This window comes from Rattus rattus, chromosome 1, assembly GCF_011064425.1.
Source record: "Rattus rattus isolate New Zealand chromosome 1, Rrattus_CSIRO_v1, whole genome shotgun sequence".
NCBI classification, from domain to species: Eukaryota; Metazoa; Chordata; class Mammalia; order Rodentia; family Muridae; genus Rattus; species Rattus rattus.
In genome coordinates this window covers 264,035,371-264,052,043 of record NC_046154.1, presented here as the reverse complement: position 1 = coordinate 264,052,043, position 16,673 = coordinate 264,035,371, and the positions used below count along the sequence as shown (strand labels likewise).

General features: G+C 45.1%; 1 protein-coding gene across 1 annotated transcript in view; it reads left to right on the top strand.

Moving 5' to 3' along the window:
• The first annotated feature begins 5,246 nt into the window (after positions 1-5,246).
• Kif21a (kinesin family member 21A) overlaps positions 5,247-16,673 on the top strand; it is a 115,692-nt gene continuing 104,265 nt past the window's right edge. Inside the window, exon 1 of the mRNA XM_032885321.1 lies at positions 5,247-5,474. Within this exon, the coding sequence (XP_032741212.1) occupies positions 5,431-5,474 (44 nt within the window). The 5' untranslated portion in view covers positions 5,247-5,430. The remainder of the gene's footprint in view (positions 5,475-16,673) is intronic.

The following is a 16,673-nucleotide window of genomic DNA, read 5'->3' as shown; positions in this document are numbered from 1 at the left end:
TTAATGAGTGATTAGAATGTGGAAACCAGAAAAACAGAGGAGATGGCCTAGAGGAAGAAATCTCGTGAGGCTGCTCCAGTGCGTGCTGTGGCTTCTCTGCGGCTGTCTGTACAGGGTGCACTGGAAGGTTCTCCCTCTGATAGACAGGTGCGCCTTCTCTAACGTGACCGTAGAATTGCTCAAAGGCCATCAACACCTTGGGTTGTTTGGATGTCTGGACTTCTGGAACTGCAAGAAATACATTTGTTATTGCTAAGTTACAAAGTCCTGTGTTTGAAAAGACACCCAAAATAAAGTTAGCTAGCAGCCTGTTAGGCGCCTATAGGGAGCTAGCAAAGTTAGAGCGGTTCTTTCAGTAACCAAAATAGCTCCTCTAGAAGGAAACTCATTTCTACACAGGAAGCTGAGATGTAGAGGCTTGCCTACCTTGTCCCAAAGCTACATAATCACGCAGCTAATATTAAGCCATACCTATGATGTCACATTTATCCATAGCTGGAGGATCTATAGAAATATCCATAGAAAGACTGATGAGTAAAACAGAAGCCATCGCTACTCTCTTGAATCAAACATCGGAGATGGGGGGAAGGAGGCAAAGACCAACAAAAGCAGCAGAATGTCACCCAGGGATGACGACTGACAAGACACAAACCATTGAGCATACAGGAGTCCATCACCAGCCCCCTCGCACAGAGGGAACCCTATCCTTAGTAAGGGTTCTAGGTTTAATGCTTCTTTGTCTTGCAATTCTTAATTTTGTCTTTACACCCGTGCTTTGTTAAACGAGGCCTGATAAGGCACTGGCAGGTAAGCAGCGTAATTATGAATACATAGCATGCATGTCCTCCGTTTCTTGTGGCTCTGTTCGTAGGTAGCATTTCCTAATCTCCCCCAAGCCTGGAATTCTGCAGGTAACAGAGCTCCCCTGGAGAGTTCAGTGAGGGTCACTGTCAGGGAGTGTAGGAGGTAGACTCACTTCAAGTTGAGGAAGAATTTGACATTCCAAAACAACATCACACAAACACTGACACCAAAGAACCCAGACTTAACACTTTCTTACCCAGGGAGCCAACCTCAGGCTCTGACAATGCTAAACGAAAGGGAGTGAAAAGTTAGCTTCCCTTCACAGTCCTTCCGTTGTTCATTTTAACATATGTATACGTGCGTCCGGGGTAGGTATGTGTGCTTCTGAGTGCCGGTGTCCTCAGAGTTGAATGGACAGTGTCAGGTCCCCTGGGACTGGAATTACAGTTGTGAGCCTCCTGGTCTAGGTACTGGGGAGAATTGTATACAAGCTCTTTGATACAGCTTCTTCATTTCCTGTTTACAAGTGTTAATCCCGAAGATGAGAGAGGAAAGACCACAGACCCAACTCATCATGGCCAAACCGATTAAAGCAAGCTTTTTGAATCTTGTGCAGGGACTGCCTCCCTCTAAGGTGGGGTTCAAGAGGTCAGCATTGGATGTGAGCAAGGTGAGGTTTTCATAGTTCAGGGGGAGGAGATTTCCAAGTGGGGCATTTAGTGGGCAAAGCAGGTGGGGTTGCAGGAACACAACAAAAACATAACAAATTAGTCATAATGACCTCCAAAACAAAGAGGTGGGTGCAAGATGGTCATAAGGTAGTCATGACAACAGGTAGTCCTTTTGAAACAAAGGTAGGGTGGCAAGATGGTGACGGTGAAGGCAACTTTCTGAAACAAAGAGGTGGTTGTCATTTCCTGGAACAGGCAGTTCAGAACCATTTGAAGTTACGGTCACAGGTGGAGCATAGGCTAATCCTTGAGAAACAGATTGAATCATAGACAGGAGTGAGCCTAGTCTGTCTTTACCATAAGATGCCTTTCAAGCCCAAGTTGGAGGCAGGCTGGTTCATCCCAAGCCTGAGTTAGTAGAATGGAGATGTACTAAGTGAAAGACCTCAGTTGTAGAGCACGAACCATGTACCAAGCCCTGGGTTTGTTTTCTGGGATGGAGCTCCCTAGCCCCAAGTGGTATCATGATTTCTTTTTTCTTTTTATTTAATGTATGCGAACACACTGTCTCCCTCTTCAGACACACCAGCAGAGTGCATGGGATCCCATTACAGATGGTTGTGAGCCACCATGTGGTTGCTGGGAATCGAACTCAGGACCTCTGGAGGAACAGTCAGTGCTCTTAACCGCTGAGCCATCTCTCCAGCCCATGATTTCTGAGTTACTTTTGTGCATTGTTCCTACCATTTACTTTAGAATGAATGAAATGCATATTCGTGTATGAATTTATGAATAGGAATTGTATAGTTTTTATGACTTCACACGCATCAAATGCTTTTTGCATTCCCATTTGAATTGGCATGGCAGGATGTGAGGACGGATAGCAAACTTCACAGAAATAATCTAGAAATCCTACTGTATAGGGGGACCATGTTTCTTTACAAACAGAACGTGGTAACTAAGGAGTCCTTAGAGGGGAGAAGCCTCATATTTATATTCAACGACATTTTATTCACATCTCTAACACTATTATCATGTACAGATTATGGTTTTGCATGAGTAGTGCAAATCTATAAATTGGCCTTTGGGGAAACTACACTTAAACTGATCCTGAAATATTAAAAAAAAAAAAACAACAACAAACAAACAAAAAACCAACCAACCAACAAAACAAAGGAAAAAAAACCCAAAAAACAAAAAACAACAAACAAAAAACCAACCAACCAACAAAACAAAGAAAAAAAAAAACCCAAAAAACAAAAAACAACAAACAAAAAACCAACCAACCAACAAAACAAAGAAAAAAAAACAAAAACAAAAACAAAATGAGGCCATGAACAAACTTAGGGAAAGAACATTCCGGGTAAAGGGAATCGTTACTCTAAAGACTCCCAGAAGGCAAAGGTATGGTGTCCGGGAACCAGAAGACCCACATCACCAGAAAGCAGTGGTTAAGGAGCAGAGCTAAGATGAGGCCAGAGTGTGAAGGGCCCAGGTCTAGAAGAATTTAGGCTCTTCATGTGAGGTGACCAGTGGAAAGTTTCAGATCTGGGGATGGCAGGAGTGGCTTATGTCATCCTGTTAGTGTGGAGGCAAGAGGGGACTCTGGGAGCCCATCCTGGACTTTTTAATAATTGTAGAATTTACCCTTCTCTGAAGCACTTGTTATAGGCCTATCATAATTTCTAACGTACATACAGACTTTCAAACACCAGAACTAAACAGTTAGTTCTTTGTAGCCCGGGCTGGAGAGGTGGCTCAGTGGTTAAGAGCACTGACTGCTCTTCCAGAGGTCCTGAGTTCAAATTCCAGCAACCACATGGTGGCTCACAACCGTCTGAGATCTGATGCCCTCTTCTGGTGTGTCTGAAGACAGCTATAGTGGACTCACATATAATAAATAAATAAATCTTATAAAAAGTTCTTCGTAGCCGTGGCATTGGCTTATTCTCCACATCCCTAGTGTCCAGCGCTTTTTGCACATAGCAGTCGTCTTCCTAAGCATTCAGTAAATAAATGTTCGGGACAGGATTTGAACCCTTGCGTGGCAAAAAGCTCTGTCTTTGGGATTTTCTTTAATGTGAGTTTATTAATTGGAAGGACAAGAAAATAATACGTATAAAGAATTTTCAAACAAATATTATTCGAATTCAATATTATTATTCATCAATTTTAGAACCTTCGGCATGTAGGGTTCTGAAGTTTTATGTGACCTTTGACTGCAACCGTGTCCAATGGGAACCTGAAACCACCGATGATGTTACTGATGCCATTCGGCCACACATTTCAGTCTGGTGGCTTGGGACTAGAGTTGGCCAGACATAATCTGAGGTTGGTTTTGCACGGTGTGTCCATTTTGTGCTGAATTACTGGTTAATCTTTAAAACTAAGGTGTTTTCACACAAGGATTTGATTTTTTTGCCTTTTCACCCGAGAAACAGCAAACTTGCAACAGAACCAGAAACATAGCAGCACAGGCCAGGAGATCCAGTTCAGGCAGAACGGGGACAGCTACTTCCTTAGGAAGGGCCGGTCTTCTCGGTTTTAGTCTATATACTCTGGAGTTTGCGTCCTCCGCCCCCTTACGCTGCCTGCCCAGTTCTTGTAGCATGTCCTGTGACATCTCTTTTTGACACACATGGGTACTGTTGCTATTTAAAGGGAAGACTTTGAAAAGGTAATAATTTATGTCGCTTTGTTGCTAAGTGTGTTCTGTTGTGCTTGTCCTTTGTGACGCACATTTATCTCAGAAACAAGGTGGTCAAACCAGATCCATCCAGGCCTGGACCTATCAAGTTAGGACGGATGTGGCTCCATTATGTTGGCGGATAAATATCGAGGCTAGGCCAGGCTCTCCAGGGGGAAGGCAGAGGACAGCTTTGCTACCAGTTTGGCACGCAGAAGGACGCTACGACCTTGTTTGTTTTTAACCTTCCACTTACGCTGTCTGTAACGATTTAAAGGTGGCAAGATAAGAAACAGCATGCAGGACTATCTCTAAGAATAAATACCACAGGCCTTCTTCCCATGGGTATAGAAAGCTCAGACTTCTTTCCTCACCCAATATACACTGCCTCTTCGGACACTCTCTGATCAGGGCGACACAGGTGTGTGATTTTAGTTTCTATCTGCTTGGGCCAGTGCTTTTATTTGGATAGCGATATTTAATCTGTTATACTGTTTTGTGTGAACCCACATGTTTATTTACAGAAATGTACGGAACAGTCCACAAAAGATACTCTGTGGCAAAGCTAACAAAGGCTGTTTCCACAGAGCTATCTAAAGGCATGTGGAAGGACAAAGATGACGTGCAGAACGCACAATGGAACACTGTTGACAGAATCCCGGGATCCCGGGAGGAGCTTTTGAAAGGCCAGCAGGGAAAGAAAATCCGTTTGCAAGGATTTACCACGGTGCACGCCTCCATGGAAAGCAGTTGTGGAAACGCTTGGCAGTACCAGGGTCCGGGGCACGTAGCATGTTCCTAAGACTGAACTGTAATGCACTGACGAGGCTGAGTGGGTAAAACGTTCCACGTCCCAAGGGATCGGGCAGAGGGCAGAGCCGGGTCTGGAAAGGGGTCAAGGTCCGTGCTGCTAAAGGGGCAGGTGGCTGCGGGGACGCGCCTCCGGGGGATGGGAAGGGGAGGGGGTCGGCTCGCCTCCGCGCGGTGCCGCGCCCGCCTGGCCGTGCCGCCGGGGCGGGGCGCACCGGACCGGCCACGGCTGACGCAGGGCAGCGCGGAGCCCGGCGAGTGGGGGCAAGGGGCGGCGCCGCCCTGAGTCACCGCCCCCTCCCGCGCCTCGGCGCCGCCACCTTTCCATTCAGTCGCCCAACATGGCTGGAGCACGGCGGTGAGCCCTCGCCACCGTCACCGCCACCGCCGCCGCCGTCACCACCGCCGCCGCCTGCCCCGAACACTCGGCACTGTGCTGGGACCCGGGCGGCCGCAGGCATGTTGGGCGCCGCGGACGAGAGCTCGGTGCGCGTGGCTGTCAGGTGAGCTGCGGGTGGGAAGGAAAGCTGAGGCGAGCGAGCGAGCGAGCGGGCGGGCGGGCTCTCCTGCTGCCCGCTCCCGGGCCGGTGCGTCGCATCGCGGCTTCTCCGGGAACAGCAGCAGCCGCCCCGCACCCCCACACTCCTGCGGATCGGGCGCCGCTCGCTGCACCGGAGCCTCACGTTTGGCCTCCGGGTGAGCGCCTCCCGGTGTCCCCGGGAGTCGCCGCCGCGGCTGCCGCCCTGCAGGTGGGCCCGAGGTGTCTGTCCCTTGCCCTTCCCCGGCCCAGCCCCCGCCGCACCCGGCTCGGAGCCGCAGACAAAGCGTCGCGGTGACAAGCGCGCGGCCCGCGCCCACTCGGGTCCCCACGGTGCCGCGCGTCGCGACACCTGGCCTCGCAGGTGACCTGGTAGGGTGTGTGTTGCGGGACTTCTGCACCCGTTGGAGGTCCGGAGAAGGCAAGCAACGTCAGCAAGCCTGAGGGTTAGTTAGATGGGCGACTGGGAGAAACCACCTGAGGTTAGTTAAGCACCGTGGATGTTGACAGTGACATCACACACGCCTGGGGTTGAGTTTTGAATTGCTGGCTAGGTTACATACAGTGTTGTGGTTAGTGACGGGGACATGGATATTCGATGTAATTTGGCTGTTTTGATGCATCGCCAGAACTCCGACGGTTGCTCTTGGAAAAGTGCAGCATCATCACACTGAAAAATTAATGAAGCATTCATCCTCTGATAAAATGGAGCGATGGCTTCCATCGCTCTGATAAAATACGGCTAACTCATTTACAATTTAAAGATTATAAAGGTAGCCTGTCTTCAGAGAAATCTAGAAATTAGTAAACATCTGTTGTCAACGTCTTAGTCGAACAATTACTACAAGTTACATAACGTAAGCGTTCCTATTGTTATTTTAGTGACAAATCTTTATTAAGCTCAGGTTTGCATGTCCTGGGTCTTTAATTGTCTTAAGGGATAAAAGGAAATGGGAAGGTATATTGATTCCTTTATTTTGCAGATAATGCAATTACCTCAGAACAGAGATGACAGTTTTATGATTCTTTACACACTCCTGTTGTAAAACATTGAAAATTTGATTCCGCTTTTCTGTTTTTCCCGGACTATATTTTCCATTACTAGATGAGATAGTTTTTCCTATTCATCCTACTAACTTTCTTTGGGCCTTAAAATATGAATCAGCGTGTGCACCAGGGCCAGGTAAATGGAAGGCAAAGACAGGAAGGCCATTAAGAGCCTGTTTTATTAGGACCTCTGATTATGAATGGTGGGAGAGTGGGGGAGGACCTGAAACACAGAATGATATTGAAAGTGGAAATTTGCTTGTGAGAAACCATCTTTTAATAAAGATTTGAGATTCATATGCGTGCATCTTCTACAATGTCATTGATGAATTTGTTGATCATTCTATTAAACCTCATCTTGCTTCCAATGGAAGCGAACAGAGTCGTGACTGACTGGGCCTAAGGTGGTAATGACCAATAAATATCTCATGTTACATTACATTACATTACATTACATTGCCTTACCTTACCTTACATTACAGAATGATGTGGGTCTGATTTTTTGAGGAGAAGGTTCATTTGTCATTTGGCCTTCCACATGCTAGGAAAACAGGTGTGTGAGCCGTCGGGGACTAACATTGTAAAGGTTCAGTTTGTTGAAACTGGGATTTTTTTTTCCCATTAAATACATTGCTGTCTTGTCTGAACCCTTTAAACTTATTATAATGGGCTAAAAAGAGCTTTTATTCACATACCATTATAATATTTATAAAGTACTCACACCAATGGTTCTCAGTCTTTCTAATGCTGCTTGTGACACTTTAATACAGTTCATGTTATGGTGACACCCCCAACCATAAAATTATTTTCGTGGCTACTCCATAACTGTAATTTTGTTCCTGTGATGAATCATAATTTAAACATCTGTGATTTCCTTAGGCGACGCCTGTGAAAGGGTTGTTTGACCCCCAGAGAGGTTGCAACCCACAGGTTGAAAACCACTGGCACTTTCTACCACACGTATGGGAATTCCGTCCCGTGTCTGCTACTCTGATTTCTGAGCTGAAATCAGTAATAAATGCTGCACATAAACCATATATCAGAGTCAAGACAGCGTTCACGTGTTTTATATCAGGCAAAAAAAAAAAAAAAAACCCTCATTCCTCATAATCTGTGACTTTAATGTTGTTATTTTTATGTCTGTCTTACTGACCGGAGCAGGAAGATTATTAAGTCAACCTTTCAAAATTAAACTGGTAGTCTATGACAGAAGCAGGGTCCCAACCCAGAAAGCTTACATTTACAGCCCAGGTTCTTATCCCTGAAGCCCGTACAGATGAGAGACAAGACTGTGCCTCACCAAGTTTTACTCAGCTTAAAAGGCCCTCTGCTTCTTCCTGATCCTGTATGAGGTCGGTTACAGCTGAATAGCCTTGGCAGGCTATTCCTATCTCGACATCCTGGAGGAGAGACAGTCCACAAAGAGAGGGGCTGAACAGAACTTTTCCTGTGTCCTCCAAGCCAACCTGTTTCCCAGTTGGGGCAAACTTCATCATCGGCAGGAGTAAATATATACAAGTGTGGTGTCTGGACACAAAATTAACAGAGGCATTTGACCCATCTCTCTCCTTTAATGAATAACAAGGGGATGGGCTGTGTTTCATGAAAGTAAGAGCTCTCCAGGTGCTTGTATTCTTCTTCTTTTAATTGGATTTTTATTTACATTTCACACTTTATCCCCTTTCCCGGTTTCCCCACCAGAAACCCGATATCCCATCCCCTCTCCTGCTTCTATGAGGGTGCTCCCCCACCCACCCACCCACTCCCACCTCCCCACCCTAGCATTCCCCTACACTGGGGCATGGAGCCTTCACAGAAACAAGGGCAAGGGCCTTTCCTCCCACTGATGCCCGACAAGGCCCATCTTCTGCTACATATGCAGCTGGAGCCATAGGTCCATCCCTGTGTACTCTTTGGTTGGTGGTTTAGTCCCTGGGAGCTCTGGGAGATCTGGTTGGTTGATATTGTTGTTCTTCCTATGGGGCTGCAAATCCCTTCAGCTCCTTCAGTCCGTTCTTTAACTCCTCCATTGGGGTCCCCATTCTCAGTTCAATGGATGACTTCCAGCATCAGCCCCTGTATTTGTTAGGCTCTGGCCGAGCCTCTCAGGGGACAGCTGTATCAGGCTCCTGTCAGCATTCACTTCTTGGCATCCGCCATAGTGTCTGGGCTTGGTGGCTGTATATGGGCTGGATCCCTACTGGACTTAGAGGTTTGGTAAAATAGGTGCCTGAGACGCATAGATCTTTGGGGGAGAAGATGCGGAACAGAAAGTCTCTCACTGAGGGAGAATGGTTTTATTCAGCTTCTGAGGGTATTTTGTATGAGTCGTCCTTAGGTTGTCTTTCATTGCGAAGGGATATGGATGGATTCAGAAGAGAACCCTGATGTTCAATCTCACGTGGCAGTTGGACACCTGAAATAGGGTTAGGCTACATAACTAAAATTCAAGTTTAAATTAATTTTTTCACTTATCTGTAGTGCGTGCATGTGTGTGTTTGTGTGTGTACACGCGCGTGACACACCTTTGTGACAACCAGAAAGCAGTCTGCGGGACTCATTTTTCTCCTCCTTACCATGTAGAGGACGGGAGTTTATCTGAGGTCCTGTTTTAAGCCTTGACAGCAAGCACCTCCTTATATTTTTGACCCAAATTTAAACTTAAATTTAAAAGCTGCTCTTGGGTCCGGTTCCTAGAAACTTTTACGTGTGCTTGCGTATCTCAGTTACGTGCGTTCACTTCTTCCCAGCTGTAAAGTTCATGATATCTAAATACCGATAAAACTGTCTCTGATGAAAATTTTGTGTTACAGTTAACCCGTGCCTTGTGCTTATGGTTTCAGTCGGAAAAACGGAATCACTTAGCTCTGTAATTTTTATCTGGTTTACACGTTGACAAATGTACCCTAAGACAGAGAATATACCTCGTCTAGATTTTTCTCTTTAGAGCATTAAAAAAGCCACGCGTGTTTCATTCCACTTTAATTAAGTGTCAGGAAGCAAGTGCTCCATGAATGAACTGCGGACAAAGCGTGCCCTAAGACAGAACGCTGAGCATTAATAGCAGTCCTGTCTTGCTGACACGTGCCCATGTGAACATGCGTTTAGGTACTTCATGGCATTTACAAAATGGAGCACAGCACGCTCTCCATTCTTAATTGTCCTATACCCCATCGATCGTTCACTTAACTAGAAACTGTAAAATCAGCAAAACAATTCAAGTTCTTTATGTAAGAATTTGAGACATTAGGAAATGATGTGGCCCTTTTTGCTTCCTTTCTCTGAATGTTGACAAGAATTTGTTACTTTCTCCTTTTCAAAACCGTATCTTGCAGAATTCCCCAAGGAGTCCTTACCGAGGGAGATTCCGAAAGGCCCTTGATATTTTCATATAATTGTGTATGGCAACTCAGATTCCTGTGCTTGGCTTCGGCAGGGCTCTAATATCCTTGACAGAGAGTTTGGAATAGTGTCTAATATCAAACCAACCTACCTTCCTTCCTTCCTTCCTTCCTTCCTTCCTTCCTTCCTTCCTTCCTTCCTTCCTTCCTCCTGAGACAGGGTTTCTCTGTGTAGCTCTGACTGTCTTTGAACTCACTCTGTAGACCAGGCTGGCTTTGAACTCAAAAGAGATCAGGCTGTTTCTGCCTCTGAGTGTTGGGCCTAAAGGCATGTGCCACTGTGCCCTGCTCAAATTCGTGTTTAGTTTGCTGTGCTCCTAGCTTTCTGAAGCTTGCTTTGTTTGCTTATTTATTTGAGACAGGGACTCACTGTGTTGCACTGGTTAGTTTGGGACTGGCTTCGTAGACCAGGCCAGCCTTGAACTCAGAGATCCACTTACACCAGCCTCCTTTGTCTCCTGGGATCGTTAGTTTTGGAAATACTAGAGAGGAAAGAGACGAGACCAAAGAGATAGAAGGTGCTGGGAGTTGAAAGTCAACCATATCCTTTCATTTATAAAACATGGGTTAACTCTTTTTCTTCCGATAAGGGTTCATAACTGTCCAACTTTCCTCTCTATTGCCGTGATAAGCACAAGGACCAAAAATAGCTTGGGGGAGGAAAGGGTTTATTTGACCTTACACATCCTGATCACAGTCTGTCATTGAGGAAAGTCAGGGCAGGAGCTCAAGCGTGAACCGTGGGGGAACAGTGTTTTCCTATATAACCCAGGGGGGAGGTAGCTCCAATCAGAGTGCTGGGCCCGCCCACATCTATCATTGGTCAAGAAAATGCCTACAGACACGCCCACAGGCCAGTCTGACGGAGGCAGCTCCTCCGTTGAGGTTCTTTCTTCCCAGGTGACTAGAGTTTGTGTAAAGTTGACAAAAACTCACCAGCCCTTAAGGGTAAAAGGTGTGGTGGAACAGGCTTATTAGAATAGCGCCGGATTTCAGGTTTCGTATTTCATTACCGTGGCTGCTTGCCCTCCTGCTGTCTGACTTGCTAACTGCCTGCTGTTCTGATGAGTGGGTCTGGGGTAGTGAATGTGTACCAGGGCTTTCAGTGAAGCCGTGAAGACAGACCTTTCCCGGGAGGCTAACACCATAATCTGCTCTTCGGTCTCATCGATTTTTCTTCCAAACAATGCAATATTTATTCTGGGTTTTCTTCCCTAAGACATACTGCATGCCTGTGAGACTCTGACTTAGGAATCATTATTTTCTGGGCAAATTATTCGTGGTCTGGTATTATCCAGATGACGAAGCAAGATGCATATCTGTAAAAGGCAATATAGACTTCAGATGATTGGAGCAGTTTCGATCCTAAGCAGCAAATTGGCCGGTATTTTAGTATTTCCTCTGAACCGGGCATTTATGAACTGTCTTTCATCTGTTTTTTTCCCCTGTGGATTAACTCTTTAATCTTCTCAGAGTGTGAAAATAGTTTTCCTTCGGTTGCAGTTTCATTTCAAGCAAGTGACAGTCCAGTCAGAGAGTATTTCCGTGATTATTATGAGACATTGCTGTATGTTTAAGAAGTACATTAAAATCCACTTGCCATTTGTTTCTTAGAAGTTAGCGAAATTGTGTGTTAAACATAGTTTTGGTGTCCTAGAATTATTGGCAAAGTGGGTTTTAGAGCAAAAAGGCCCCTCCAGCAGTCTAGCTGCTCAGCGCTCCTTAACTGAGAGTTGACGGCAGAGGCCCAGAGATGTAGACGCCTCTATCTGAGGTCACACAGCAGTCTTCTGTTGATTTGCAGTGTGGACCTAGGACTTTATGTTTTTCTTGAATCCTCTAGAAATGAGGTATATATAACTTGATGGCATTAGGTACCGATAGTTTTAACTCTTTAAGGACATGTATTGAAACTTGAGCTGGCGGTAGGATGAGTGTCTCCACTATTGCTGTCCATTTGTTTTGCTTCATGAATCTCTCAACTCTAGGACTTAACTAGTAATTCTGATAAAGACCTTGCAAAGGTAAAGAAAGAAAGGCCCTTGTGGCAGAAACCCAGTCTAAGGTTTTGCGATCCTGGCATATTGAAATATGAAAACTATCAGAACTGTGTTGTTAAAAAAAAATATCATACAAGCTTTTGTTTTGATTTGTTTCGTTTTGCTGTTGTTTGTTTTTTGAAGACAGGGTATCTCCGGGTAACAGAACCCTGGCTTGCCTGGACTTTGTAGACCAGGCTGGTCTTGAACTTGTAGAGAGCCGCCTGAGTGCTGGGATGAAGGGCGTGTGCTGCCACACCTGGCTTATACAAGATATCTTTAGTATTTGCATATAACACATTGGGCTTTCACAACAGTCTTATAAGTGCAATAGCTAACAGTCTAATTATGAAATAATTTAAAGCATACCCATTTCCCTTCCCTCCCTTACGAATTCTAGGCCCGGGGCATGTGGTTACCGCCTAAGCCCCATCTTGGTTCTTAAGTGGTCCCTCCACCCCCCAATATACTAAAGAATTATCACATCTTCCAGTAATGATCTTACTTTAGGGAAGGCGGCAGGAGAATAGGAGGGGGCAAGGATTGTTTGTAGAGATTGGGAAGGGGACACAGAGACAGAAGTCTGATTTTGAGGGTGCTGTTTGCAGGTTGCTTCACTACACAGCCGGTTAACCACGTCATTTCGGGATCTCTCAGCCTTGTTTCAGAGGGACACAAAGAACGGATCATGTTTTGGTCATAAGGGAGGCTGGTCATCTAAAAAGTATGCATCCCTTTATAGAGAGCTTTTGGGGCCACCCTGTTCTTAGCATCACAGTCCCTTTTCCTATAATGCCCACCTCCTTCCTCCACAATAAAACACATCGTGCCTTTTTTGTTTCTTTTATAAAGAAGGTGGTAATGTTTTACATGGACGGCATCATTACAGTTGAGTATTTGAATGTTTCTTATTATCGACAGGAAGCAAATAGATATCTAAATGTCCAGAGGTCGTTCACACTTTAACCTTGGGGTTAATCTAACTGGGACGGTTCAGCTGCATTCTCTGTTCCGGTAAGAGGAAAGAACAAGAAAAGAGTTCGGCTGTCGATGTGGGAAGATAAGACTATTAGGCCCCCTCATCAGCTAAGCCTCCAAGGGTAGATCAAGGATTAGACATAATTCCCTACTTTGGAAAGCTGTCACTAGGCATGAAGGTATCTCAGACCTCTGAATATGGTGAGGAAATTATATCTACACGTATATAATATGGAATATTATATAAATATTTCAGAGTAGACATTCACATTTTTTTTTGGCGTAGCTACAAAGTCAGACAGTGTTCCGAATCAGAGAGACCCCTTCTGGCCAGCAGAAATAAGAGACCCTAGGGAAGACAAGCCGAGGTCCCTTATCACGGTGTGCCAGTGAGGTGCAGAACATCTCTGTCCTCGACAGGAGTCATTCTAATCTTTAGTGTTTGGATCTCAGTTCACGTATTCATCACATAATGATTGAATGTCAATCATGTACTGGTATTACATAAACTATTGTGACAGAAACTATTAATAATAAGGGCTAGCCAGACTTATTTTTTTCCTGTCCAGTCTCTCTTTTATTGCATATTTTTTATCTATATTTTAAATGTTATCCCCTTTCCCGGTTTCCCCTCCAGAAACTCGATATCCCATCCCCCTCTCCCTGCTTCTATGAGGGTGCTTGCTCACCCACCCATCCACCCACCCACCCACCCACCCCCCTACCACCTCCCCAGCCTGACATTCCCTTACACTGGGGCATTGAGCCTTGACAGGACCAAGGGCCTCTCCTCCCATTGATGCTGCCTATGCAGATGGAGCCATAGATCCATCCCTATGTACTCTTGGGATGGTGGTTTAATCCCTGGGAGCCCTGGGGGAGTCTGGTTGGCTGATATTGTTGTTGTTCTTATGGGGTTGCAAACTCCTTCTGCTAGCTAGACTTATAGCACAGTAGGACGAGCCCTGAATAGATGGTCTGGTGTCTGTTGCAGTCTGAGTTCTTGCCTGTGTCAACCATGGTCTTGCTGGGTACTCTCTTTGGGAAAGGATTAAAAAAGATGACCACGTAAAAGTGCTTTTGCTTTCCGTGAACGTGGAAAGCGGTTTTGCCGCGGACTGGGAAGGTAATGTTACAGATGAATTTGGTAGAGTGTGTCTTTCGCTTACATTACAGACTCCGGTGATTGGCTTAGTCCTTCCAAGGTGTGTGACCCATTGCTGCCTGCTTTTGATTGTTTGATTGCTTTATGGCAGTGAATGGTACAACACCGTGTAAATACCTAAGGCCCTCGCTGATGAGCCACCCGCCTTTACATATATAAAGCACATACCACCCTGCCCTGCTGTGCCGAATTTCTCTTTACAGTTTAGAAGAATACACCATTTTAATTTTTTTCCCAAATAGTCTTTCAGTTGACACGGTTTTGAGGTAGGTGTGTGTGTGTGGGGGGGTGGTGAGACGGAGGAGGAAGAGAGAGAGAGAGAGAGAGAGAGAGAGAGAGAGAGGTGTTACTACTATACTAAGGATTAGATTTTGAGTTGAACTGTTGTTAATTTGTTTCACATAAGGTGATAGGGACAAAATTAGATCCTAACTTGTGAGTGTTCTTTCTGGATTGCTTACATACGAGTTTTGAAACCATAGGTAATGTTTTATCGTGCTTTTTCTCTTCAATGTTGGCAATAAGTGACCACATTGTAGAATGGATTCAAGAATACTTCAGTGCGTAAACTAGCAGGGCAGAGATCTGCATGTTACAGTAAATTTGTTTGTCATTGCTATTGTGTGTGTATAAAATGATGTGTTTGGACCCTTGGATGGAGGTCAGAGGGCAGCTGTGGAGGGTGAGTTGTCTCTGTCCAACTTCATATGGGATCCAGAAACTAAATTCAGGTTCAGAATTGTGCAATAATAACATTTACTGAGCAGGGAAGGGCCTTTAGTCTCTGGGCTGTCGGACCAGGCCCTCTTTTACTGTATTCATTTTCTTTGGTATCTAGAGTTGATGGGGTGGTGAGATACCCAGAGCCATCGGAAGCCTTCTTTATGGACATTTTCAAGGAAGACTGGTACTTACAAACAGGAAATGCATCTGAGGCTCTTCAAGTCTGACTGTCTCTAGGTCCGTTTTTAATTTTATAAGGAAATCAGTTTATTCAATTTTCCCCATTATTGAAGTAATATCACATTAACAAGAGTACCGCGGGACAGAGGAAGAAGACGACCGACCGTAGTCCACTGTCTAATACAGTGACGGTTAGAATTCTGCTGTATTTCTTTCAGTCTTTTCTCATACGTGTTTTCCTATCTTAGTCAGGTAATCGGCATGTATCCTTGGTAGCCTGAGCCTGACACCCTCACTTTACAGTGTTTTCCAGAAACTTACATTAAGGAATCACATTTCGAATACGCATTCCCCTCTCCCTTTTCAGTAATTTAATGTGATGGATGTTAGATTCAGTAAATTGAACCAGTAAGCGTTGTTTAGTACAGATATAGATGTAAACGCTGTGCTGTCATCTCCTTTTATTGTTCCCGATGCGTGTTCACTGGCAGTAACCTTACCTTCGGCCTTTTCCTGAGGTCAAAGGTTGGGGTGCTGCTCACCCAGAATGGGCAAGCTTCTGAGAAAAAGACGGACTGATGGTTAATCGGAACTTTGCACCTCAGATCAAGACACACTTATGAGAGCATTGTAGACGTTTGCCTTAAGTACTATACTAAACCACTGGTGATGAGCCCAATATAGGGTTGTAACCGGGCCGGCCGCGGAGAGGCTCTGTGAGGCACCTCTCTCACTTTCTGTCTCAGTTCAGCCCAGAGAACCTGTTTCCAGCAGTCTACTGCTCACCTGGTGTGCATCTGTCCTGTCCCAAACCGGAAGCTGTGGATGAACCATGAACTCGAGATTGTGGATCTCATTCCTGGCTCCCTGGCTTCTTCAACCCAAGTGTAGCATCCATTTCTTTGACTGCCAGTGCATGCAAGACAATGCAGCATCGTGTTCTGGGTCGGATTTTCATTGGTTAGCTTGCCTTCTTAGTTGTCCCTGGTTTTATTTTTAAACTGATTTCTTATGTAATTAGACTTTACTCCTTCCTCCCCACCAGTTCGGTTCTTGTCTTTGAATGTAAAATTTCTTTCGTTAGCTTTAGTTTATTTTCTATCACTCCGGGACATCCCGTTTTTCATTTATCTTTCACACGATTCCCGAGAGTATTGCTGTCAACATTGAGTAATTCAAAGGCTTTTAATGATGCTGGACTTCTAAGTTTGAGCATAATTTGATACCAGTTTTGTGACAGTTAGTATCTTCTGATGCTTGGATTGTATTTATTCTATTTTTAGAAAACGTTGTTAGAGCGTGTGGGTGGTTGTGATCTGTGTCGGTTAATTCCAGTGTCTACTAAGGCCAGGCTGTGAGGCGGGTGCCTCAGTGGTCTCGTCAGCCTTGCTCATTTGTAACGTGAGACAACTGCTCCTGTCCAGAACAGCGGTTGACGATCAGTGAGGATGACTTGGGATAGTCTGGTAATGTGGGTGGGAACTATCTCATCCACATTCCATTATTTTCTTCCCTTTCACTAGAGCACTACAAGTGGAAACAGTGCATTAGTTGCTCAAATGTTGAAAGTCTACATGGCCTGAATAGGTGAGAATAATTTGTGATACATTTGTTGTTGGAATTAAAGGGAT